The 25,592-nt window shown below is 35.0% G+C and overlaps 2 protein-coding genes across 9 annotated transcripts in view; one reads left to right on the plus strand and one right to left on the minus strand.

Annotated features, from left to right (window-relative positions):
* The window catches only part of LOC129948388 (uncharacterized), a 200,721-nt gene that overhangs the window by 19,765 nt on the left and 155,364 nt on the right, over positions 1-25,592 (minus strand). For all 8 annotated transcript variants that reach the window (XM_056059378.1, XM_056059374.1, XM_056059377.1 and 5 more), the window contains one exon: positions 13,624-14,707. In XM_056059378.1, the coding sequence (XP_055915353.1) occupies positions 13,624-14,707 (1,084 nt within the window). The remainder of the gene's footprint in view (positions 1-13,623; positions 14,708-25,592) is intronic.
* LOC129948392 (uncharacterized) lies at positions 14,739-15,626 on the plus strand. Its single transcript, XM_056059381.1, has one exon. It carries the CDS (start codon positions 14,783-14,785, stop codon positions 15,563-15,565), a length of 783 nt encoding a protein of 260 aa, XP_055915356.1. The 5' UTR covers positions 14,739-14,782; the 3' UTR covers positions 15,566-15,626.

The following is a 25,592-nucleotide window of genomic DNA, read 5'->3' on the forward strand; positions in this document are numbered from 1 at the left end:
ACGCAAGCAAAACTTCCAAATTATAAAATTTTATTTTAAAAATGGATGTTTCTTAGCAACAACGATGGGCGTGTTGCGCCCTTTTAATGGGGTAAATGTTTGTTCTTTCCAGCTCGACTATTCAACGTTTAGTGGTGAAAGTCGATACCACACCCGTAAGGCTACGTTTAGACGACCATATTTTTCTCGTATACCGTATACGAGATTTTATCAAATAGAGCAGTGGCAGCGAGTGTTATATTTGTACGTTCACACGAAGCCCATGCGTGAAAATCCCATATTCGTGAAATAATTTTTTCCGTATACCGTACGAACTTGTCACTACTATTGAATAAATCTCGAATGTATGTTTATCGTATACATGATTAGTAGCGCTTATCTTTATATTGTGTCAATCACATGAACAAAATTACATCGAATTCTTTCATTGCGTTCATTACGTCGATCCATGATGATGATGGTAGGTTGACTGCCGACAGTGCTGTGTCCCCTGACACGCTTCAAAATCCGTACGTGAAAAATTTGAATCGAATATTTCTCGTGTGAAATGCCATTTCGTATTCGATAAAACAGCATACGTGAAAAAATCGAATCGAATAGTCGCCGCCTGAACGTAGCCTATGTCTACGGCTAACAAGATCTGTCAAAAATATCGCGGTTGTTCGTCAAAGTGTGAAGCAGAATACGAGGCTGTCAATTCCGCAGCAGTGTCCTTCACAGGAACTTGGCTTGTCGAGTTTTGGGTCGTGATTTGAGCCTGCACGAGGCCTAAATTGGATAATATGGGCACCGTAGACATACGGATTTAACAAGGTGGCGCTGCATGCCGTTTCATTACATGGTCATCTGGCGCTCAGGTGATTTGATTTAAAGCCTTTAGACTTTGTCTTGTAAAGCTTTCTAAAGTCACAGATCTATTCGAATAACTCGCAAACTATCGCGGGTCTTCAAAGACAACATAATCGACGCCATCTGTAAAATTCAATCTAATTTTTCCGCCAAAGTAATAGAAAACTAGACTTTTCGAAAGCGCGTCAACCAGCGAAGCCGAGGCGCTCATTTAAACGATGTTATATTTTACACATATTTTGATTGGTTATAGTAATAATAAATAATAAAAATTGATATCTTAAAAACAACTGGTTTCATTCAATTTTAAAATCGACCCACATTTAATGGAAACCCCTCTACCGTACATTTTTGCTTTATTCTCACATTTGTTATAATTCTATAATTAAATCACAAATCTCTTAATAAAGCTGAGAATATTTAGTAACAGATATTTGCTCAAAGTAATTTTTGGTGTTTAAGTCTATTATCTAAACTCACAAACATCTAAAATTCAAACGATTGCGTATTCAAATTCCCATCTAAACAACAACAAAAAACTTCCTTAAACAATGTTACTGTGATTAAGTTGTACAAACAAAACAATGAGGAACTTACTTTTAAAATATAACAAAAAATCACTGATGGTACACTATGGCGTATGTGTACTATTTTTTTGAAAACACTTTTTTTCAGCTTAAAAAACTCAGTGTTTCCACATTTTAAAATAACGAACAAGAACAAAATATCCTTACACACACTCAGCATTCAAATGACATCAATGGCAGGAGAAAAAACAACAACACAAAATGCACTTTTCACTCATCATCTATGCCACATCACAATGGTTCATTGTTTAAAATACACTAACTTTACATACACTAAACTAAAAGGACAATCCTTCCTCCCAAAAATTTAAAAAATAGCCATAGACAAAATAACAATAAAAAAACAACAACACAACGACGACGACTACGAAACGAACCCAATAAACGAACGAATAATTTTCAACGAGAGAAAAAATATAGAAAATGAAAAAGTTTTTCTTTTCGCCGCCACCAACTTTTCATCAAGGACTCTTTTTCATACCAAAAATAGAAATTTAATTTAAACTGTGCCAAGGACTATTTTTGGTTTATTCTTTTTTTTCGTGTTATTTTGGGGGTGAAGTCAGAAGGGTTGGGTTTGGTTTATATGTCATCCATATTTTAGGGTGTAGAAGAATAAAACAAAGGGTTATGATTTATTTAAGCGAAAGATAAACATTTTATCCTTTTGCAAAAAAAAAAAAACAACCACACAAACAAATTATCACCGCGCCATTTTTCTTACCACCGATAAATTAATTTCCACTCATGATGTCACCAAACTATAAACACTGAAGATGACACAAAAAAAGGCGCCTCTAGTTGTCACCGCCACTTAAGAACTACTCAAAACTCAATGCACATTTTCAGAGGAGCACCCTCGACTGAACATCACTTCAACACGATGATGGTGGCAATGCCACCACACTGCCTGGCGCTGCTATCGCCGATACCTCAACCACTACCGCCACCAATAACGAGGACGACTCGACGGTGACGATGACGATGACTACGACGACGACGTTAAATTGTAAAAGAAAAACTTCAACGCGTCGATGATAACACTTTTCGAGAGTGACAGTCGGTTGTAATTTTCTTTGATTCTTGTTTTTAGAAAACTAAAGGATGCAATTGACGACTATAAAAACGACGAGGACCAGTTAATGAGACTTTTATACGATAAAATCCAAATATAGTTAACAGAGACTAAAATCATTTATAGTAAAGAAAACACCCACGCACCACAAATATCGCGGATGCAGGCGACATCTGCTAAGGAAAAGCCAGTGAAAAACTATTTTGGAATACTTCTATGGTCCGACAGCCAACCAACCAACCAACCACCACCAACCAACCACCCTCGCACTTCCAGGTTCTAGCACTGTAAGGGTAGGAGCAGCAGCAGCAGCATCGAATGATACACACAGTTGCATGTGTCATGCAAGTTTGGAAAAATGAAAATAACGTCGCAAAAGTTGCACGCTCCAAGTTGGAAGAGAGTGAGAGCAGGCAGTACACCCAACAAACCAAACGACGACGACCGACCGTCAGAATCGGAATCTACTGACAAGTGAGTGAGGAAATGTTGCCACTTTACTTTAAATTCCAGTACTTTTTTAACGGTATTCAATTTTTCGAAATTTAATTAAAAAAGCAATTGAAGGATGGATTATGACAGATGATTAAAAGAAATAGACAACTACACTTTTGTGATGAAAGTTAATCTAAGCTAATTTTACACAGCTGAAAAGTTTGTTTGCTTGTCTGTTTGTTTGCTTGTTTGTTTGTTTGTTTGAACAGACTTATCTCAGGAACTACTGATCCGACTTGAAAAATTCTTTCAATGTTAGATAGCCCATTTATTTAGGAAGGCTAAAGGCTATACAATATCAGGCTAAAACTAAGTGAAGCACCAATAAAAATGTTTCAAAATTGGGGCTTTTATTTTATTTTGAGAGCTTCTACTGCGTACGATGCGGAAACGGTTAAGGTTGTTCCTATTGTTCCGTTTTAATGGTTCTAAAAAAAAGATAGCTCACTATAACCTTTTTTATGATAAGGAAATTTTTTCTGAAATAAAGGATGGGAGTAACGCCGCGGAGCGCAGCAAACCTTCTACAATAAAGCAGGCATTTTTTATATTGGCCGTGTTTTAAAAAAAGCGAAAAGCCAAAGTGATTATAATACAGAGTGAATAAAAATGATAACTATGGTGAGATGTAGACGCCGCTTAATTCAAATGCAGAAATGTATGTATTTGTTTTGGAAAGGTTGGTACTGAGAAGTCTTGTGTAATGTTTTTTTTTCTCAAAGATTTTTATAATGTCAAGACATTTAGAAATGAAATTTCATCTTACAATGAGTTGTATGTAAAGACAAATTAAAAAGTTACATAAAATCTCAAATCTCGAGCGATTGTAAGACCCCAAAAAAAATATAATTTTTTTTAATGAAAATTCCGAATTTTTCATATTAAAGCAAAATATAGTTTTGTTTCTATATCTGAATATCTAAAAACTAATAATTTTTCTTGTTTTCGTAGTAGGAAACCTGTATAAAAAAAAATCTGAATTTTTACACCGAAAAATAAAAAAATTGTATTTTTGTCTATTCTGAAAAATTGCCATCTTTATAAAAGAATTCTAAATAGGTCAGTTTATTTTCTATCCGTCAAGTCATAAACTGTTTCCATTCCATTTCATTGAAGAATGGCTGAGATCTCGAAGGATTACACATAGTCTAAATTTGTTGACCGAAAAATTGATATTTGTGGCAAATAACTGAGAAGAAATATTCTTAATACGTCAAAATAAATGTCAAATCACACTTCAATTCATGTTAAAGTGAAATTGAATGAACCCTCAAAATCACCCAATTTAAAATCAAAATTTAAGAGGAGCTAAATTTAAAAGTGACTATTATGTCCATTTTCTATGAAAACACGGCTATTATAGAAAAAATGACATGCAATTGATCTGTCATTGCCCTATGTCACTTACGAAATGAATACATAGCATTTGGCAGCACTGATTGGTGAGAGCAATTTGAATTGCATACACAAAAGGGGTGAGGAGGTATAGAAATGCGCTTAGGCAAAGTTTTCATTTATATGTCATATATCTCTGCATTCACCGTCCCGTCTCCCCTAACCATTCCCACCCCCTTGCCACACCCTTCACTGCACTCCTTTGAAAGTCTACATTTCGCTCTAGTTTGTTGTGATTTAGACTCGGAGTTAGAACAAAAACAAACTTCTTAATCTCTTTCCCTCCTCACCAATATGGTATATCGCTTTCCTTTTATAGCCAGCCATCAAAATCATCACAACTATAGCCCGCAAAGCCATCATCATCTTCATCCCCATCCTAAGACCAACCCTGTTCTGTGCCTAGTTCTGTTCGTTTAGTTCGTTCGTTCGTATATAGACATATTCTCCCACAGGGAGAGAAAATTATTTCCAAAGGAAAAAATATTAATAATAATAAGAAGAGAAAAGCGTGACATGCAAACAGAAATAAAAATCAGAAAAAAAAGAAGGACAAAACGAACCGAAGGACGCGAACCACCACCATCTCCAACACCTCCAGTCAAGCCAGCCAGCACCATCACCATCACCATCATCGTCGTCATCATGAGGATGGAAAAATGTGAGGCGAAATTAAAGGCTCTTCTGGAGCACCAACTTTACGTATACTTTTCGTGTATGGACACAAAACATAAAAATCTGTTATAGGTTCTATCAAAAGGACTGAATTTTTACACCGCTTTTTGTATATCCTTGCACGTTGCATCTGGACTTAATGTTGATTTTTTATTCTTTGGATAGAGCGTCGCAGTGGAAAAAATTGAAAGTTAAACGTTTCCGAAAAATAAAAAAAAAAAGAAAAAAAGATTTGTACAGATTTTAATATTTTACTTTTGACTTTTAGTTGAGGAAAAGTTAAGCTTTTTTAAATAATAAAATGAAAAAAAAACTGTTCACAGATTTTTTAATATTTACTTTTATTTTTTTAAATTTTTGATCAAAAAGAATTGTTGGGAAAGGAAATCAAAATGACCGGCGAAAACCATATTTCGTTTCCCATCAGCAGCTGCGTTGCCTAAAGCCAATTTTACATCCTGGAAAAGTGACAAAAAAGAAGTGCTGTCCAGTTAATGTCAACTTCTTTGTCATAATTGGTATTTATAAGTATTTGTTAGTTCTCATTATATTTATAAACTTTCGAAAAGTCCCAAAAACCACTACGAATCAAGAGTTAATACAAATTATGAAAAAGTGGGCAGATGCCACACCCCTTAATCGAAAATAGCGTATTTTTTTATTTCAGCCACAAATTTCAATATTTTATCAATGAGTCAATTATGTTCGAAATCTAGTACCTCAGGAACAACTTCTGCTATAAATGTGGAAAATTGGTGAGTTGTCTGTTCTCAACTAGCTTAAAGAATATTTGGGAATTCGAAGTTTCTAACTTTATTGATTGGAAAGTTAAAACGGGTTTGAAAATCTCGTGAGTTCGTTCTTCTAAAAAGAGATGTTTAAAGGATACTGGACAACGTAAACGCGACCTTTAACTTTAATCATCAAACTGTCACTGTTAGTTTTATCATGGTAAAGTACACGAACTAGCAACATCTGCAAATTATAAAAATTATCAAGCGAAATTCGGGCAGGCGACCGCAACTTTTAGAGGGTTGACTCCAATGTTTGTTGGTAATTCCCGCTTTATTCGAGATGCAATTTGGAGTCTACATATTCGTTGTGTGACTTTTCCGTGTCAGTGAGACAATGGCTTCATCGAAGTGTTGAAAATGTAACTGTTATTCAGGCGTTCCTAGCATACGATCCAAGTAAGTCAATATCACTGCGTTCTCAAGAATTGGATACTGCTCGGTTTAGATTATGGAGTATTTTTTTTATTTTTTTTTTATTATAAGCGCACACTCAAAGGGATAATACTACCCTTCCTTATTATGTAGACACAGTGTGAGCACTAGGAAAGGGAGAAAGGGGTTGAAAGGAGGTGTCGGTGCACCTTGGTTTTGAATTTCTGAATATTGCAATGGCTTGGAAAGACAGAGTATGGCAAGGCAATCCACATTCGCATAGTACGGCTAAATAACGAATCACTGTATTTGACAGTACGGCCGAAATTGGGCTCAAGAGTATACTGAGCATTGCTAGAAGCGCGAGTATTACGGTTGAACTGTTTAAGGAGAGTTATGCAATTGGCCATTTCTCTAGAGCATACAACATTAAAATAACGTTAAAAGAGGGTGAGATAAGAAACATTTCGGCGGTGTTCAAGCGACGTAAATGAACTTATGATGGTATTATTAACAATCAATCTAAATGCTCTACGTTCAATACTGTCCAAGAGGTTTAAGTAAGTTGCTGCATCACCAGCCCAGATATGGGATTTATGCTCAAGCTTTGGATGTATATAAGTCTTGTCAAAGGTGGAGAAAAACTTCTTGCATCGCCTTAGAAAACCCAAACATCTTGTGCCATATTTGGCGACATCGCGTATGTGATTGTTCCACAATCAATGGTGATACACATACCGAGAATATCGAGATTTTCAGTCTCCGCGATGCAAGTGCCATTTATGGATAATGGCAAGGGTGGCATATTTCGCTTTAACGATACAAGACAGCATTGAGTTTTCGAAGCATTAAATTAGACGCGGTTGCTTATTTCCCATTGTAGAATGCTGTTTAGGTAAGAATTTAATGAGCTTATCATATTTTGTCGTTACAGTTCCACATTCGAAGAAGAGGGATGTGAGCCTGAAAACGAATATAAAAAGCTAAGAGTACTATCGTCAGCGAAACAATGTATTGGATTGGAAGTTGCAGATAGGAGATCATTAATAAAAATGAGAAAGAGCGTTGGAGATAGAACAGAGCCCTGCGACACACCAGCATTTATTTTGTGGTTTTCAGACTTAAATCCATCCAATACAACTTGTATTGAACGATTCGAAAGAAAATTACTAATCCAATGAAGAAGACTTTTGTCAATACCAAAAGCACGCATTTTCGATAAGAGAGCCTGATGCCAAACCCTATAAAATGCTTTTGAAATATCAAATGCAATAATCTTACTTTCTCCAAAACTATGTAAAGATTTGTTCCACTGTTCGGTGAGATGAACCATGAGATCACCAGTGGACCTATTGCTACGAAAGACGTATTGTCGCCTTGTCGGTCATTAAGAAGCTTTCGATCTTGGAGATATTTCTTGAGCTGATTAATAATCAGCGTTTCCATGACCTTGGAAAAAAGGACGTAAGTGCAATCGGTCTGTAATTAGACGGGAAAGAAGATTCGCCTTTTTTGGGAATAGGGTGGACAAACGCGGTTTTCCATCCGCTCGGAACGAGCCTGAGGAGTACGACAGATGAAAAAGCTCACGTAAGTCATGTAAAAATTTGGACCGTCGAATATGGGCGTTGCAGGCTTTTCTGGCTTGCTTGAACTTATTCCGGTTTTTCTCAGTTGGATTGGCTTTAAAACAACGGAAACTTACCTTCTTGACCCTAATAACCTCTTTACAGCTCGCATCGAACCATGCGTTTTCCTTAGGTCTGATGCTTTTAGCCCTATTCGGGGTAAAAGTTCTTATTTCTAAGAGAATCAAACTTGTGATCATATCAGCGCTGGCGTCAACGTCACTATCGAGGAAGCATAGTGACCAGTTAAAGATCCTGAAGTAAGTATTGAGACCGTCCTAGTTGCCTTTTTCGTATTACCAAACGGTTCGCTTAGGAGCTCTTTCTTTTTTTTACACGAGAAATTTTGCTGATATGACACAATGGTCATAAGGATGCGTAAGGATCTTAGGTAACTTCCCTACGAAATCAAGCTGACTCAAGAATTGAAACGATTGACCATTTAAATGGAACGTATGTTCTCCGATTGAAGATTTCCCAAGATGATACATTTTATCACAAAACCATCTTCAGTGACGAAGCTCATTGTTGACTTAATGAATTCAAAAATAAGCTAAATATGCGTTATTGGTAGGGCGAAAATCATCGACAATAAAGTTCGTCACATTATTTTGAACATCCAGTGTTATATCGCAGTACCCGTGGCATGATGGTTAGTGCTTTGGACTGTCATGCGAGAGGTTTGGGGTTCGATCCCTGCCCATGCCACCTAAAATTTTTTTCACGGGTACTGCCGCTTGCGAGGAATTGACAAATTCTCCAAGAGTAATTCTTGTCATGAAAAGTGCTTTCTCAAATTTGCCGTTCGGATTCGGCTAAAAAACTGTAGGTCCCTTCCATCAATGACAACAGTACTCGCACACAGGAATGGTTGAGAGTTGTCAGTCACTAGGCCCTAGTTCTCAAACGGACTGTTGCGCCACCCATTTTAATTTAATTTAAGTGTTATATCGCCATGATTATCGATTACTATCGTATTTATGGCTCAAATTTAAACTTGAACTACATGTGGTTTCAACAGGAGGGTGCCACAAACCACACAGTACACCTAATAATCAATTTTTTGAATATTAAGTTTGATGAGCGTGAAATCTCGAGAAATGGTCCAGTCGATTGGCCGCCAAGTTCGTGCGATTTAACCCCTCTAAACTGTTTTTGGTGGTACTTTAAGTCATTTCCTTTTTCCAACAAGTCGACGGAAAACAAATTTGAAATAGCGACCGAATTATCGAAAATTGTGTCCAATGAATTGACCGCTGCAAACGTGCCTGCAGTGGCCAATTGAACGAAGTCGATCTCTTTTCATAAATGTTTTTTGAGTACAAGTTTTTGAAATATTTCAAACGGTTTGAGTTTTACTAAAAAAAAAAGTTTTCAAGTCCTTTCTTGAAAACCCTCTATTTCTTTAGATGGTAGCCTTTCAAAGCAAATATCAATCTTTAATTTATTACATCAAAGTTAAACTTTAGCTAAGGTACCTATTTCTTTAACTATAAGCCAGTTTCTCAAGTCATTAATTAAATGATGCTTTTAAAAGGATCTAAAACACTGATTTTTAAAGTATTTAGAAATGCTTATACGTTTTTGTGTCGAATGTCGAACGTATCCTATGGAATTTACTGATTTTGGGAATTATGTCTCGAGGAGACTTTTTATTTCAATAGGTTAAATTCAAATTTACAAAAAACAGTAAGGGAACTGCAATTATGGGCAGAAATTCGAGGGAAAATGTATTCTCACGATAGACCAAGCCTTCATTGTTTGTATGGATTAAATGGACCCTATCAAAATTTTCAAAATTCTTTTCCCTCGGAATCTACCTGAATATAAGAGTTTCCCTCGAACAAAAATCCAATGCAATGACAGCCAGATTTCGCCGTAATATTTTCCCAAGATGCCAATTGATTCCAAAGGGAAATTATTTGGCATTTGGTTATTTTCTTATAACTCCGTAACGTAAGCGAGAATTTTTATTGTATTGTATAATATTTACTTGTAAAATTAAGAAGTTTCAATTTTCTAAAAATATTTTTTAACTTTTAATTAAAAACAAAAAAAAAAAACAACCATAATTGTGTAATGTGTAAAAAACCACAACATAGTGTTTCAAAATATAAAAAAAAACACAAAGAAAACATTCCAAAACACCACATTTGTGGTGTCCAAGATGGTTTGGAGTAGGAGACAGCTTCGAGAAATTCTCATTCCAGAGCTCCCTCTCCAGACATATTATTATGTGTAGTTTTTTTTTTATAGAGTTATGCCTCAAAGTATGTGCTAGAAAAATGTAACAAAAATATCTGCTCAGCTGGTCCCTTGCGGGTTAAAAACATATTCCACTGACAGACGAGTTCATATATTATAACATACGAATAGGGTACAGTGGAGTAAGCTATGTAGAAAAACTGGAAGAATTATTTTAATCGAAGTTAAAAAATCAAATATATTAAAATATCTGGAGTTTTTTAAGAGCTTGAGAATTTTAAGTAGTAATAATAGACCAAATATTGCTGGATGACAAGTTGTAACGTAACGTAACGTAACGTAACATAACTAAATGTCATAATTTTTTAATTAGTTAGTTTTTAGAAACAAAACATCAGTCAGCATGGCTCAAAAGCGATTATCAGTCACCGAAACGGCAGCTCTTCCTCAATTCGACAGGAATAAGGATGACGCAAGCGTGAAAACATTGCCAAAAAGTCGAATTTGTTAATGGCGTTAAGGGTCCAGGACGAAGTTCTCTTTATGAGCATCGCTAACAAACTTATTTTGTTCAAAGCAAATTTCCAAAATTTGGAAGTAGTGTTCTGGAGTTAAACGATTCATGATGAATTTTTAAACCTTACTGAACAGAAATGTCAATGTTGCATTTGACATTCTTAACTGTCAAACCTTAGAAACCAAATGCCAAACCTAAAAAAACCTTTTATACGGAGTGAAGTGATGTTTTCTGAAATGTATATAAAGATTTTCGAATTATTTGATTGTTCTCCAAAAAATTAGTTAAGACTTGTATGTTATTAAACATTCCATCACTCCTGATTTTATGTCAGTTTTGACAAAACATTTTGCCATAGTGTATCGTAATGTTTGCGGTTACCTCATTTAACCACCCACTCTAAGTCTGAATCACTTGTGATTCTGCACGTAAGCACTCTGAAATAATTTTTAAGCATTACATCGCTCTAGAGTCTAGGTTGGTTGGTTGGATGGTTGGTTGGTTGGTTCTGCAGGTTGGTCGTTTGGTTGTTCGGTCGTTTGGTTTGGTTTGGAGACTTAACTGTGAACTGATGCAACTTTAGAATGAGTTAAAAATAGAGGAAAAAAGGATAACCCACAAGATGATTACTTGGAGGAAAACACGGAAATGCTAAGATAGCCCGAGGCCACTATGAGATGATTATGTCCGTATTTATATATTTTCAACCATCATATCCCCAACACATCTATAAATATATGTATATTATAACATTTCTTTTTACGTGTGGCTTTATCGTTTATGAACCAACAGTTTCTTGTTTTTAAAATCGATGAATATTTTATGAGAATGAAAATGTATCGTTATTTCTTCCACGAGAAAACGTTCAGTGGGACAGTGTGTTTTGTTAATCATCTTTTCAGATCCTACCAAACGGCCAACGACCAACCGACGCGACGTCAAGCTGTGATTGTCAATTGAAAAAGTTGGACAGAGGTTTAGGTGGATGGCGCCCGGGAGAAAACAAAAGTGGAAAAAAATCAAGAGTAAAAGTGAGAGAAATTGGCATCTAAAGGGACGAGGGTTGTGGACTTGAGGTTTAGAGAATCATAAATATTTCATCATCATCGTCGGTCGGGTTTTTCGTTCGTTGGTTTACATTTTTAGTTAAATAAAAGATATGCGATCACACTTTGGCTAAACAGAGACAGAGACAGAGAGATAGGTTAAATGTTAAAAACAGAATACACAACTTTTGAAAAACTTCCTGGTGGGTTTTTTAATGAGTTCATTTTCAAAGTTTGTCTGTCTATACTTTTGAAATGGAACAAAATTGAGTGGTTTTGGTCGTTTTAAAGAGCTTCAATATAGATAATGGCTATTTTTTTTGTTGTTCGAAACACATTTATGGTCAGCTGATGGAAGATAAAGTTTTTGGGATACTTTATGGAACACTATAAAATGATAAATATCTACAATATTGTTTTATTTTGGGAGTTGATTATGAATTTTAAAAGGTATTAGACACGTCACTGATAGATTTATACGCACATTCGAATAGATATTGCTGCCATCTATATATGAAAACTTGGACAGTAATACGGACAAAGGAAAATTAATGATATAAAATTGGTAGAAACTTTGACATAAAGTAAAGCTTTATGATATGATTTTCCTAGAATATCATAAGTACCAAAAAAATGTTAAAGATTTGAAGAATTGTAAAAATTCAAGGAATAATCTTAATCAACTTCGGAAATCTAAAACTTCACTAAGTTCCTTAAAAACAGCACATTTGCTGATATTGAAATATGTGACGGTTGCATGCATTTTTTGACATTCAAGTGATTTTTATTTCCTGCTTTTTACATTAGAATTGAGCTGTAAATTATTGATTGTCCTAAAATATTTTGTTTTGATTATCATCGATTAAGTTTGACGTAGGTGTCAGATGTACGTAGATTTTTTTGACGTCTTTTGAAAGCAGAATAAGATTTAAATTTGTAAAACGTCAATATGTTTCTAAAAAAAAAACAAATAATTCAACATGAATCAGAGATGTTACTTTGATTAGCTTTAAATATTTTATTGGGTCTTTAAACTTCACGTTCCTTAAATGTAGCTGTAATTTTTGACGTGTGTGATTGATGTATGCACGTTTCGTTTTGACATTTGTGTTTTTTTGGCTTTGTTTTTGACAGATGAAAAGGTCTAAGAATTTACTGTGAAATATATTTTATTTTGAGCTTAAATGCCGCTACATTCCTTTAAAAAAAGCTCATCTATCAGTTTTGAAGTAAGTATTTTTGACAGCAGGGGAAAAGATGTGAATTTAACGGACCCTATGTTTTTGACAGAACAATAGACCTGTAAATCTGATTAACTTAAAATATTTTGTTGGGACTTGAGATATTAATTCCTTAAAAACAGCGCATTTGTTTATTTTGACGTGTGTGACGTTTCATCTTTTTTTGACAGGAAAATAGAGCTGTAAATTTGACTGTCCTAAAATATTTTACTTTGAGATAATTTTGTTAAATTTGACGTTTGAGTCAGATGTATGTATTTATATTTTTGTGACGTTTAATTGTGTCTGACAGCAGAACAAGTGATATAAATTTGGTTGGCCGTATGTTTTTTCCAATTTTTCTGACAGAACAATAGAGCCGTAAATTTGGTTGGCCACAAATATTGTATTACCTAAAACGTCACTTAGTTCCTATAAAACAACTCATCTGTTCATTTTGACATGTAGGACAGATGCATGCGTTTTGACGTTTAATTACTTATGATTTTTGACAGCAAAATGACATTTTTATACAACTCTCTGATTAAAAAAAACTTTTAGAAATTATGTTTTTGATATTAATCCTTAAATATGTGTCTAAAGTTAAAAATAAATAAAGCTTAAAAAACACTCTTAAACAACTTTTACTAAAAAATAAAACAATCAAAATGACAAGACAAAAACAATCTATCATGCATCAACAAAAATATCTATTCAAGCTTAATTTGAATTAAAAAAAAAAAACAATTACAAAAAGAAACATACCTTGAGCTCAACAACCGCTCAGCCTCATCGGCAGTCATATCATCTGGCAGGCTATCTTCACGTCCCATTTCAAGTGATTCATTCGTTCTTTTATTACGATTCAAAACTTCTTCTTCTTCCTCAATTTCTTCATCTTCTTGGTCGTCTTCTAAAATGTCATTATCTTCACCACCACTCATATCGGCATATTCTATATCCTGCATATCGAGTGGTGGTCCTTCGGGCAGTGGTGGCGGTCTTTGTGGCAAGGCCGGCAGTTCGGGACTTTCGAATTCATCTTGAGTCTCTAATGGTGCTGCGCATGGTGGTTTCTTGATTGGTGATGTAGTGACACTGGGAATCAATGGTGGTGGCGGTGGTGGTGATTTCGATGAGCTGCCAACACTTCCGCTTATGTCGGAACTTCTGCGTCGCAACGGACTTGGCGGAATTTTTGGTGGAGAATGGGCTGGCGACGACGTTATCTCTTGATGCACCACCGGTTCTCCATGGTAAAAGAGTTCAGCCGGTGGTGGAACATCGGGTTTAATCACGGCATACACTGTCGTAGTTTCTTGGGCAAAGCCATTGGCATGGAAACTTTTGTGCAAATCGATCTTGGCAGTCTCATAGAGTTCTGATTCTCCGAAGACCTCTCGACTCTCGCTTCCATCGGGATTTAACCTATAGCCAACGTCTACATAATTCAGAGATGGTTTCTCTTCGTCTTCGTTGTTATATTGATGCAATGGGTTGTTATCCACAATTGGCGATACCATTGATTTGTCAATCTCATCCTCTAATAGAGGATTGTGATGCTGTTGCTGATCGGGAGCTCCTCCTCCTCCTAATCCTACGAAATTTTGTGGCTCGAAATCATAGGCAGGCTTAAGTTTGGCCTTAATTTCTGGCGATGGCTCATTGAATCCTCCTTCATCGGTACTAACCGAGCTTATAATACTCGCTGGACGAGAACCCAATCCAGCCGCAGGCAAATTAAGACAAATGCTTGAAACTTTCTTGATTCTGGGTACCACGACTTCTTGTTGCACAGACTGTATCGAGGGATCGTTTTCACTTCGTTCTGATGATTTTTGAGCTCGTCCTGAAAATAAATCAAAAAATAAAAATCAACTTTTAATGTCAAGATATTAAAATATTTCTTGATGAAAGAAATAAAATGACTAATCCTCAACTGACAAAAGATTACTTTTCGATTCTGGAACAATGTCAAGACCCCGATGTGGCCTTTAACGACAGCCCCATGCAAAAAGCTTTAGCTTCGGCTTGGTTAATGAAGCTTTGTGGCGACATCTATCCTAGCAACGAGGATAAACAATTAAGAAACCTTTATTTGCTCGAACTATCGAAATGCATCGATCAGAGAAGACTTGCGAAACACTTTCAAACACCTCCTCCCAAAGGTAAACTTCAACCTCTCGAAATGGATTTGAAAGTCAAAATCGACCCTAACACAATTATTGAAGAAATGCAAGCTGCTGCTGCTGAACTAGTCCCTCCAGTGACTCCAAGGAACTATCAAACCCACATGAGTTCGAAATTATTTGATGATAATCGTGGAGCTTGCACATACATTGCTGTATCCCTGGGCGATCCGAGGGATGGACCGATCTGGATGAAAATGGGATATAAGGACACATTGGAAAATATCAAAAAAGAAGAGGATTTTGATGACTCCTTTTGTGAGGATTATGAAGATGATGAAGAAGTTAATGAGGAGTTTCTACAACAATGTCTGGAAGAAACTGCTAAGGAGTTATCAGGCCAAACACAGCCCGGTGAATGTCCATTACTCGATCATCAATTGAAGCTTTATGAAAAGTTTATTCGAAACTATGACAGTGGAAACGAAGCAAGAAACTTAAATGAAAGAGATTTGAGAACATTTTTGTTAATAAATTTCCAAACCGATTTGGTCCATGCATTTCATAGAAAAAAGTAGAAAAGTCTTAATTAAGAAAACGTTGTGTTTTTACTAAATTTTCAGTCGAGGGAAATTTACAATAAAAATGTTTACATAAAATGTGTTTCTGGTTGTTGATTGAGTTATGTTTTCAGACAGACTAATAATTTCAAATCCGTGACAAACATTAATACCGCTGGATTAAGTTCTTGGCCTTTGGACTTTATTAATAAACATCAATCAACACACACATTTATTCTTTTATTTTTTACTAAAATCCTCCGTCTAGACATGTTTACAACCTTGACCAAAATTCTATGAATATGTTTTCTAAATTTAAAAAATATCGTAGTTTTAATTATTGACAGCTTAAATTTTTGAAAATAAAAATAAATGGTTACATGGTGTGAAAACCTTCTAAAAAAAAAACAAAAAACTCAAAACTCAATAACCAGATACGCGTCACGAAACTGTCAAATGAATCAGCCGAGAATTTGATTTATTAAAAACACTAGAGTTTTTTTTCTTATTCGAGAATTCTGAAAATCAAAGATTTTCAAAAAAAAAAGTATTTTTAATTCCCAACTGACTTTGTGTATAAAAACTATAAAATTTAATTATAAATGGAGTCATAAATTTTAGCTTAGATACGCTTAGAAAAATATACATACATAAATACGTACAAGTGTCAAAAATAAACAAAACAATTTAAATTTTGTATTCATCACATTAGAATATTGAATTATTTAAAAATACGAGGAATGTGTTTTAAATTCAAACAGCAGCGGCGGGATACAAAAATAAAACGGTGAGTAAATTCTTTCACTTAAAAAAAAAGATGGGGACAGAAATAGATCAAATTCTTTTCCATTGGCGATGGAATTGCCCTTCTTCTAAATTAAATTGGACGTTGAGGAAGGTAAACTTAAATAAAATAGCAACAATTTACATATTTTCGAGACTTATGCGAAAAACAAAGGAGATTTTTTCGGTCCCTAAAATATGCAAACAAAACTATTAACCTTTTTTTTTGACATCAAATACCTGTTCACTTTTTTAAAGAATTCTTTAATATTAATCTGAGAGTAATAATAAGGTTTTCCATTGGTAATTCTGGGCCCGTTTTGCATTCAACGAAAACGATCGTTTTGACAATAGAAGTCTCTATTGTTTTAATAGAGAAATGTAGACAGTGAAAAATATATTTAAAAGAACTAAAAATTGACACTCAACTGTTACTTGGAAATAATTGGAATTTTGATCTGAAGTATTTTGAACACAGGAGAAAGTTGACGTTTTTTGATATTGAACGAACGCTAAGGTCAATCCTGTGAATGAGCTAATAATAACTAAGATAGTATTTCAAAATCTTAAAGAATTTTATTATCGGATCAGGTGATAGCAAACAAAAATGGCAGCACTTGACAGATGCCTTAATCAATGACAATTTCAAACGTCGTCGTCTGTAAATTATTGACAGTGGCGTCTTTGACAATAGCCGTGTTTTATTAAAGTTAATGGTCAAAATTAGCAAAATTTTACATTAACAAATAAAAACACCAAGAGTAGATATAATTTGGTCAATCATTTATTAGAATAAAAATGGTTGATATGTTGAGATTTAGATGGCGCTTCATGCGAGTGCAGAACAAAATGAAGAAATTGCGATTTTAGGGCTTTCCACGAGCATATGGAAAGAAATATTTTAAATAGTTTAAAATATAGTTTATTTTTCATCTGTCAAGCCAGGCTAGGTTAGGTTAAAGTGGCTGTCCAAGATGGAAACGGACACAATTAGGCCAGTTTAATGGCCTGTTGTGATACCACATAAATCTTTAGGCTTCCTCCTTAGCTCAACGGAACCAGTTTGAGTCACTTACGAAACGTGAGAAGCGGATTATTCTGATGTGATTAAAATCATTTAGATCGTTAAAGAAGAATTCTAATAGGTAATTCTTGCGTTTTTGAGCCAGAGCAGGGCATGTACATAGAAGATGAAGAGTAGTGTCCACCTCTTCCTCGTTAATACAGCTTCTGTAAAAGTGATTTGAGAATACGCCTAGTCGCGTGGCGTGCTTTTCTATTAGACAGTGTCCGCTTGTGACACCTTTTACCGAGCGTATATGCGATCTGCTTAGAGATAGCAAGCACTTTGAACGTTTTAAATCCAGTGTTGGCCAGATGTTCTTTGTGACTTGACACGTGGTGATGTTGTTCCACCTGGTGCCTGCCCTCCTCACAGCAGCGTCCTGCATTAGCAACAATTTACAAGTAGCGATTGGTACCCCAGTACTTGCCAAACGTGGTAGAATGGGCTGTATTGTATTGTTCTTGGCGAGTTCATCTGCCTTGCAGTTACCTGGAATGTCTCTATGGCCCGGCACCCAGCAAAGGTGAATATTAAACTGTTGTGCCATCTCCATTAGAGATGATCGACAGTTATGGACTGTTAAAGAGTTTGTAGAGAGTCCAGAGATTTGATATCAGATGTTGATATCACGTTTTGCTTAAGCCAGGACAAGACTTCTTTTATCGCCAAAAGTTCCGCCTGGAAAACGCTACAATGAAGGGGAAGGCGGAAGCGACGAAGCTTTGAGGCGAATAGCAGAGCTTGCAGCTATTTTTTTGCTAAAAATGTCAAGAGGTGTTAGGTAGAGTAAGGTGTCCAGTGCCGCAAATGGGGTCGTGCGAAGGGATCCGCTTATACATAGGCAAACTGAACGTTGGACTTTATTTAATTTATCCCGGTTTATACCTTTCTCTAAAGCAGTCCACCATACTGCCACACTGTACATTAAACTCGGTCTGATTACCGATGTTTAAAGCTAATGTGTGATTCTGGGTTTTAAGCCACATTTATTACCGATAGCTTTTTTGCAAGAAAAGACAGCAACAGTAGCTTTTTTGACTCTTTCCTGTACGTTGCGTTTTCAATTTACTTTTTTATCCAAGACAAGACCCAGGTATTTGGCCTCGTCTGAGAATTTTAATTGAATTTTGTAAGAATTCTTTAAAGGTGTTAAGATGCATTCCTGAAACTGCTATAGCAACATCGTCTGCATAGGCTATCACGCTGAAGCCCTCCACCTTCAGACTAGTTAGGATTTCGTTCACCACTAGGTTCCAGAAAACCGGGGATAGAACACCACCTTACGGTGTCTAATAACGAATCGTTTAACAGAAGAGTTGCCCAGTTTTCAGTTAATTAATCTGCTGGCAAGCATTAAATGAATAAACTCTCGAAGCGAACTCTCTACCTTTAGAGATTTTAGTGCAGATGTGATTGCAGATCTGTCTTCGTTGTTAAAGGCACCTTCAATGTCAAGGAAATCAACCATAGTGAACTTTTATGATGGAGGGAATATTCGACTAAGGTGTGTAACGCTATTTCCACCGATTTACCTTTACAATAGGCATGTTGAGACGGATATATAGACGGATATGGATATCAATCAATCTTTCCAAGGTCTTAAGAAGGAATGATGATAGACTTATGGGCCGTAGACCTTTAGGATTGACTTGCGAGCATTTACCTGCTTTGGGTATAAAAACAACTTTAACTTCCCTCCATGCCAAGGGGACATGGACTAGGTAAAGACAGCTGGAAAAAATTGCCTCAAGGATTGGTGCAATTATGTCAGAAGTCTTTTGTAGCTCGGCTGGTATTATCCCATCTGGTCCTGCAGATTTAAATGGTTTGAAGCTGTTGAGTGCTCTTTGTAGCTTGTCCCTTGTGATCAGACCTTGTGGATATGTTCTATTTGGACTTGAACGTATATAACCGTTGCAAGTCTCGGTAAGAGAACTACCAGGAAAATGAGTATACAGTAGTAAGTTCAGCGATTCATTACTTGAATTTGTCCAGGAGCCATCTGCATTTTTCAAGCAGCTTGGAATTGCTGGATTAGTTGGCGGAATTTTCCGTAACATAGAGGATTCAAAATTTTCTTCTATCGTGCCACAGAAGGATCGCTTAGATTTCCTAAGTGCCTTCTTGTAAATTCTTAGGCATCCTTTGTAAGAGTCCCAGTGAGAGGCTAGTCTCTGTCAAGCCGTTAACTGTCAAATTCCATTGGGGAATGACTGTTATCTTGATGAATTAAAAACGGTTTACAAATGTTGATTTTGTTTTTCACAGACAAAATAATGTTTTTGTTCAGAAAATGGGATATTAAGGTTTTTGAAAATATTTTAAATACATCGAAATAAATGTCAAATTACACCGAATAAACCGAAATAATTAATACTTAATTGCCAAATAAGCAAAACACTCCGAACACGAACCATTAATCAGTTTTTCTTCTTAAAACTACTGTCACTTGAAACAGTATTGTCAATTATAAAACATAGGAGACTTCAACTCTTGTCAAAAACATAAATCCCATCAGATATGATCTGTCAGCTGTCAAATTAATTTTCATTCGAAAAACTACTTCCAATTATTAAAAACAAAAAACAAAGTTTTAAAAATAAAATAAACCAATTTTGAAATACAGAAAATTAAGAATAAATTGCTTCCATGACATTACACTATCTGTTCAAACAAATTTTTATCATGTTCATTTTTGACACCTACAAGAAACAACTTGAAAGCTAAGATACTTATCTTGTCATACTTTAGGTCTTCCAAAACAAACACTCTTTAAATTTAAAAATAATCCCTTTAATTTATGGGTTAACATGTGTGAGTTCATTATTTTTAATAAATGACCTTATTTCATTTCTATATATTTCCAGACGCACATCGGGGTATTTGCAACAAAAATCTGACCAAATATGTTTTTATAAAATAAAACCTTTTTAGAACTAAATATAAATAAATTAATAATTGAAATACAAACTAAGTTCCCTTTTATGGTTTGAAATTGTTAAGTGCTTTAGTTTCTTGAACATACTAAATCGATGTGATGAAGCTTCAAATGTATAAATTATAATGGAATGAAAAGTCAAAAAATGTTTAATAAAACAATAATAATTTAATATTTTTAAAGGTTTTCAAAGCTTCTTTTAAGTTAAGTTAACTTGTTACGAAAAATTAAAAAGTTATACTTTTTTAAAAAAGGAACGCATTTATTTAATGTCTCATCAAATTTGAGAAAATCTGTTTGGCTTGCCCGGTTAAAAATTCGATATTTAGATTGTTTTAACTTTCTTTCTTTGCTCATCTTTTCAATTCAAACATTCCCATGTAAACGAGTATTACAAGGGCAGGATGAAACACTACTATTTCACAGTTTTACAGTTCTCAAATAAAATCTATCTCCAGCTATATTTTTAATATTTACATTTCCCCCAATCATTATAAACAATACGTTGATATTATACCCTTTGTAAGCCACAAAATGCCAAACAGCAAAATATTTTTTCTAAAAGCAAAAACAAAAAATACACTAAGGGGGAGGGGCAGTGCAGCGAGGCAGCAACGTTGATGAATGCATTGAAAAACTATTGAATCCGTTGGTTTTATTTTTATAACAAACAAAAAAGTTCTAACTCAGAAAATGAGAAAAGTTCAAAAGTAAAGAAAATAAAGAATTTCATTCATTTATTTAATCGACCGTCGCACATTGGGGTATTTGTATGAAAGTCTTGGACAAAATTTGTTTTAAAAATCCTTATAAGAAAATGAATAATTTTTTTTAAATGAGAACATTTTTTCCATAGGTAATATAATTGTGTACATTAGGGTATTCCAATAAGAAGTTTCACTTTGATGTTAAAACAAAGATAGTATTTTTTAGGAGAAATCAAGGGACGTTCATTTCACTTTTAAGTGGGTTTTAAGATATTATCAATGGAAAAATGGTCAAATGGTCCTTATGGATACTGTTGCAGAACCATATAGTTTTTATGAAATATTGAGATATTTCTCACATATGCAACACCGTATATTCTCAATAACTTCAACTAATAAGGTGAATGGAATTGTAAAGTATCAACATAGACCTTATTTTTCAAGTGAGCTTAAAGAAAAGAGAGAGAGCTGATTGTGATCACATCTTCGAGAAATGAAATGTTCAGGAAACTTTTCTTCTTTTTTTCAGTTTTAAGAACTGAACCATTTTTGAAGTGAATTTGAACAATTTTAAGTATGTATCATTCTATTTTTAGTATTTTGCGTGATGTTAATGGGGACTTTTGTGACTATCGAAACAGAGGGGTTTAGCGGTTAATTAGGGCATACAAAAGTGGTTAATTGCTGTCATTAAGAAGGGACCTACAAAACCAACGCGACGCCTCGGTCAAAACTTTAAGATAGTTAATGAATTTGTCTACCTGTGCTCTGCTATAGATGCAGAAAACAACACCAGCCCTGAGATTAAACGAAGAAATACTCTTGCTAACCACTGTTTATTTAGGCTTAGAGAGTCATTCAGTAGTAAAGCCCTTTCTCGAGCAACCAAAGTGTAGCTATATACGACCCTTGTCATCCCTGTCCTGCTATACGGTAGAGAAGATTGGACTATGACAAAAGCCGATGAAACAATTTGGGTCGTTTCCGGTCCCGTAATCATCTAATGTGTGTGAAGGAGAAGACTGAATGAAGAGCAAGCTATACAATGACAATGATGATTGGCTACAGGCTGTCAATGTTTACCTCAGGAGGGAGAGAGATTCCGAGAAAGATTAAACCTTCACGTTGGGTCGCTACAACCCCCAAGCCCCTCGGCAATTAATCAATTAGGAGAACAAATAAGCGACATTTTTAGATTATCTGCTTCCCGTATTAGTAGTCCCAAGCAACTGCAACCCAGAAATAAATGGTTTGATTCCGAATGTATGAGGCTCAGAAAAAAATCATTCGCTTTCCTTAAGCTGTTTAAAAGATTTAATCTAGACCATTTTAAGTCTGCATATATAGAAGCTAAAAAATATACTAACAGGTCTGCGAGGCTACAAAGTTAAAAGAATTTATAGTATAATGTAAGGCGGTTGGGTGGAAAGAATCGTATGTTTTCTGGGTGGAAAGAATCGTATGTTTTCAAGTGTAATACAAACTGAAGTTCTGGCATCCCATTTCCGATCTTTGTTGACATGTCAAGATGGCTGTTTTATTTTGAATATATAAGAAAGGTGATGCTATCTTACCTGAGAATTACAGAGGTATTTCAATATTAAATTCTATAAGAAAAGTATTTGCTAGAAAAGACTTATCAATTGGGTAGAATCAAACAATCGCTTAAGTATGTTTCAAGGTGGTTTCCGTGAGGGCTTTTCAACAATTGACCATATTTTTGCTTTACCGAGTACTGCTAACAAATTTATCAAAAAGAAAAAGAATATGTTTACTTGCCTTATCGACTTAAAAGCTGCATTTGATACCGCCAATCAACAAGCTCTCATTTACAAAATGTCCTAACTTGGTATATCTAGAAAATTTCTAAATATCTACGAAAAATGTTTATATAAAACTAATTCTACAATTTGGGATGAGTTTGGTTTCAAATGAGAGCAGGTGTTCCCCAAGGATGTATACTCAGCCCAATCTTGTTTGCACTCTACATTGATGATATTTCAAATAATTTACCCTGTGCAGTTTGTTTTTCTGATATTCGTATAAAAGTGCTTCTTTACGCGAATGACTTGGTTATGCTAGCAGATAACCCATTTTCTCTCCAGCTCCAAATCAATAGGCTCCAAACGTAGTGCAACATCTGGGACCTTAAAATAAACTCAGAGAAAACAAAGATAATGGTGTTTGAGGCGCGGAGTTGTAGAAGGTTGAGAGAAGAAAGATGGTTCCTTAACAACCAACCTATTGAAATAGTACAGGAATTTAAATATCTGGGAGTGTTGATGTCTGCTAACAGTATCTTCAATAAAAATGTTCATCGTAAGGTTAAAGAAGCTAAAGTAGCTCTCAACATAATGTGGCCAACTTTCTTCTCAAACAAAAACATAGACTTAGGATCTAAATACCGAGTTTTCCAAGCAACCATTAACACTTGCTTGTCTTACGGTATTCAAGTTTTGGGTCACACCTATTTTCAAGAATTTGAGTTGATACAACGCCTCTTTTTAAAAAGATTATTTCGGTTACCTAATTCGACTCCAACCTATGCAATTCATGTTAAGTCCGGAATTGCGCCGATTTATATTAAAAATTGCATGCAGATTTTCTAACAAGAGTTATTAGTAAACCAAGTTCGAATCTTCACACATCTATCATGAAGGTTCTTTTGCGAACAGAAGCATCGCCATTTAAGGAATGGGCTCAACTTGCCCGATTGCATAATGTTTATCTTGAAATGAATGAGTTTAACATAGATAACTGGCAAGATATCTTTTCGATTGGAAATGTAATCTTCAACATCTAAATAGAGTATCATCATTTTTAACAAGAGAAATTTATAAAAATCTAAGCCACTTCTTAAATACGAATGCAAATTATTTCAATAATAGACTTTCTGTGAGAGCTATGATACAATTTTCAGAGCAAGGGTTGAAATATTGAACTTGAAATATATTCCACATCGGTCAGATCTATCTCTCCTTAGCAATAATTGTAACAGATTTGAGCGCGACGATATTAAAGACTTCATAGCTTTTAGTTCGATACTACACAAAATTCGAAGGCTCTATTTTCAACATAGTGTCCTCTCTAGAGAACAAAGTTGGGAAGAAAAATCTCTTTATGTTCTGTGACCATGCTTTAAATTTTCGAAGAAGCTTTTCAACCTTTTAATTTTTCTTTAAATTCTGTTTTCCTAAAAATAGTAATTTACAAATTTCTAAAACAATTTAAACTTAAACGCAAAAATCAATAGTTATCGAAAGATCATTAACTTTTTTCTGTTTGAGCGAATGCAAAACAACAAATTATTCTTGTTTGTATAACGGAAATCTAATGAAAGCCTACAACCTATTTATTTTATTAAAGCAAACGTTATTTTTTTTTATGGTAGTACCCGTAGCATGATGGTTAGTGCGTTGGACTGTCATGCAAGGGGTCTTGGGTTCAATCCCTGGCTGTGCCACCTTAATTTAAAAAAAAAAAAATAATTTTCGCGGGTACTGCCTCTTGCGAGGATTTGACAAATCCTTCAAGAGTAATTCTTGTCATGAAAAAGTGCTTTCTCAAAAATTAGCCGTTCGGATTCGGCCTTAAATTGTAGGTCCCTTCCATTCCTGAGAACAGTTCTCGCACACAGGAATGGTTGAGAGTTGTAAGTCACTAGGCCCTGGTTCACAACGGACTGTTGCGCCACCCCATTTGATTTTGAAACGTTATTTTCTGGCAATCTTGCCATGTTCATATATTATTTTGGTTTTCAAATTGTAAAAAAAAAATGTGTTTTTAATGAAATAAAGGAATAATAATAATAATACAGTGACATAGACTTAGCGAAAAGAATAGAAGTCCATCGACTGACACGGCTTAGACATGTAGAGTGCATGAAAACAAATGTTCCGCCCTGAAAAGTTTTTAAATCCACATCCGCAGGACAGCGCAGCAGAGGAAGATTGCGGATCAGGTGGCACGCACTAGTGACCTCACCAAACTTGGAACTTGGGACCAAGCAAAGCTCTCGTTCACAAAGAACTGTAGCGCCACCTTAAGTAAGTAAATAAGTAATTTCGACTATTCCAAATGGGAGGCTATTTAAAATGGAACTTCTAGGTGGAAGACCATTTACTTCTTCCCTAAAGTATACTCATAGATGGTTTTTTGTCCCCAGATACTTCAATATCTTAAAACTCTTCAATGTTTTCAGTATGGTAATTTTTAAAAAATTAAAGTTAAATTTTCATTTTACATAATTTTTTAATTGCGCCATAAAAAAGTTTCAAAGAAATGTAAGCATTTTCTACAAAATTATGCTATTTAAAAAAATTTAGTTTTGTTCAGTTTTTTGGTGGAAATGCCCTGATGTCGTTAGTCGTTCGTCGAGAAGTATCCAAGTGATGTGATGTGATTTTTGATGACGAGCGTGAGCAACTATAAAGGTAACCACACGTAATGCAATTAGAACTCATAATGATGATCTTAATCTCTATGCCTCGAGAGTCTAGAAGATAGCACCAAACAAATCAAACCAAAAAGAATAAAAATGTGCATCATTTT

The sequence above is a fragment of the Eupeodes corollae genome, chromosome 2 (assembly GCF_945859685.1).
Source record: "Eupeodes corollae chromosome 2, idEupCoro1.1, whole genome shotgun sequence".
Taxonomy (NCBI): domain Eukaryota; kingdom Metazoa; phylum Arthropoda; class Insecta; order Diptera; family Syrphidae; genus Eupeodes; species Eupeodes corollae.

What these genes read in the sequence shown, in the direction of transcription:
- LOC129948392 (XM_056059381.1), top strand. Translation starts at nt 14,783, where the DNA reads ATGACTAATCCTCAACTGACAAAAGATTACTTTTCGATTCTGGAACAA.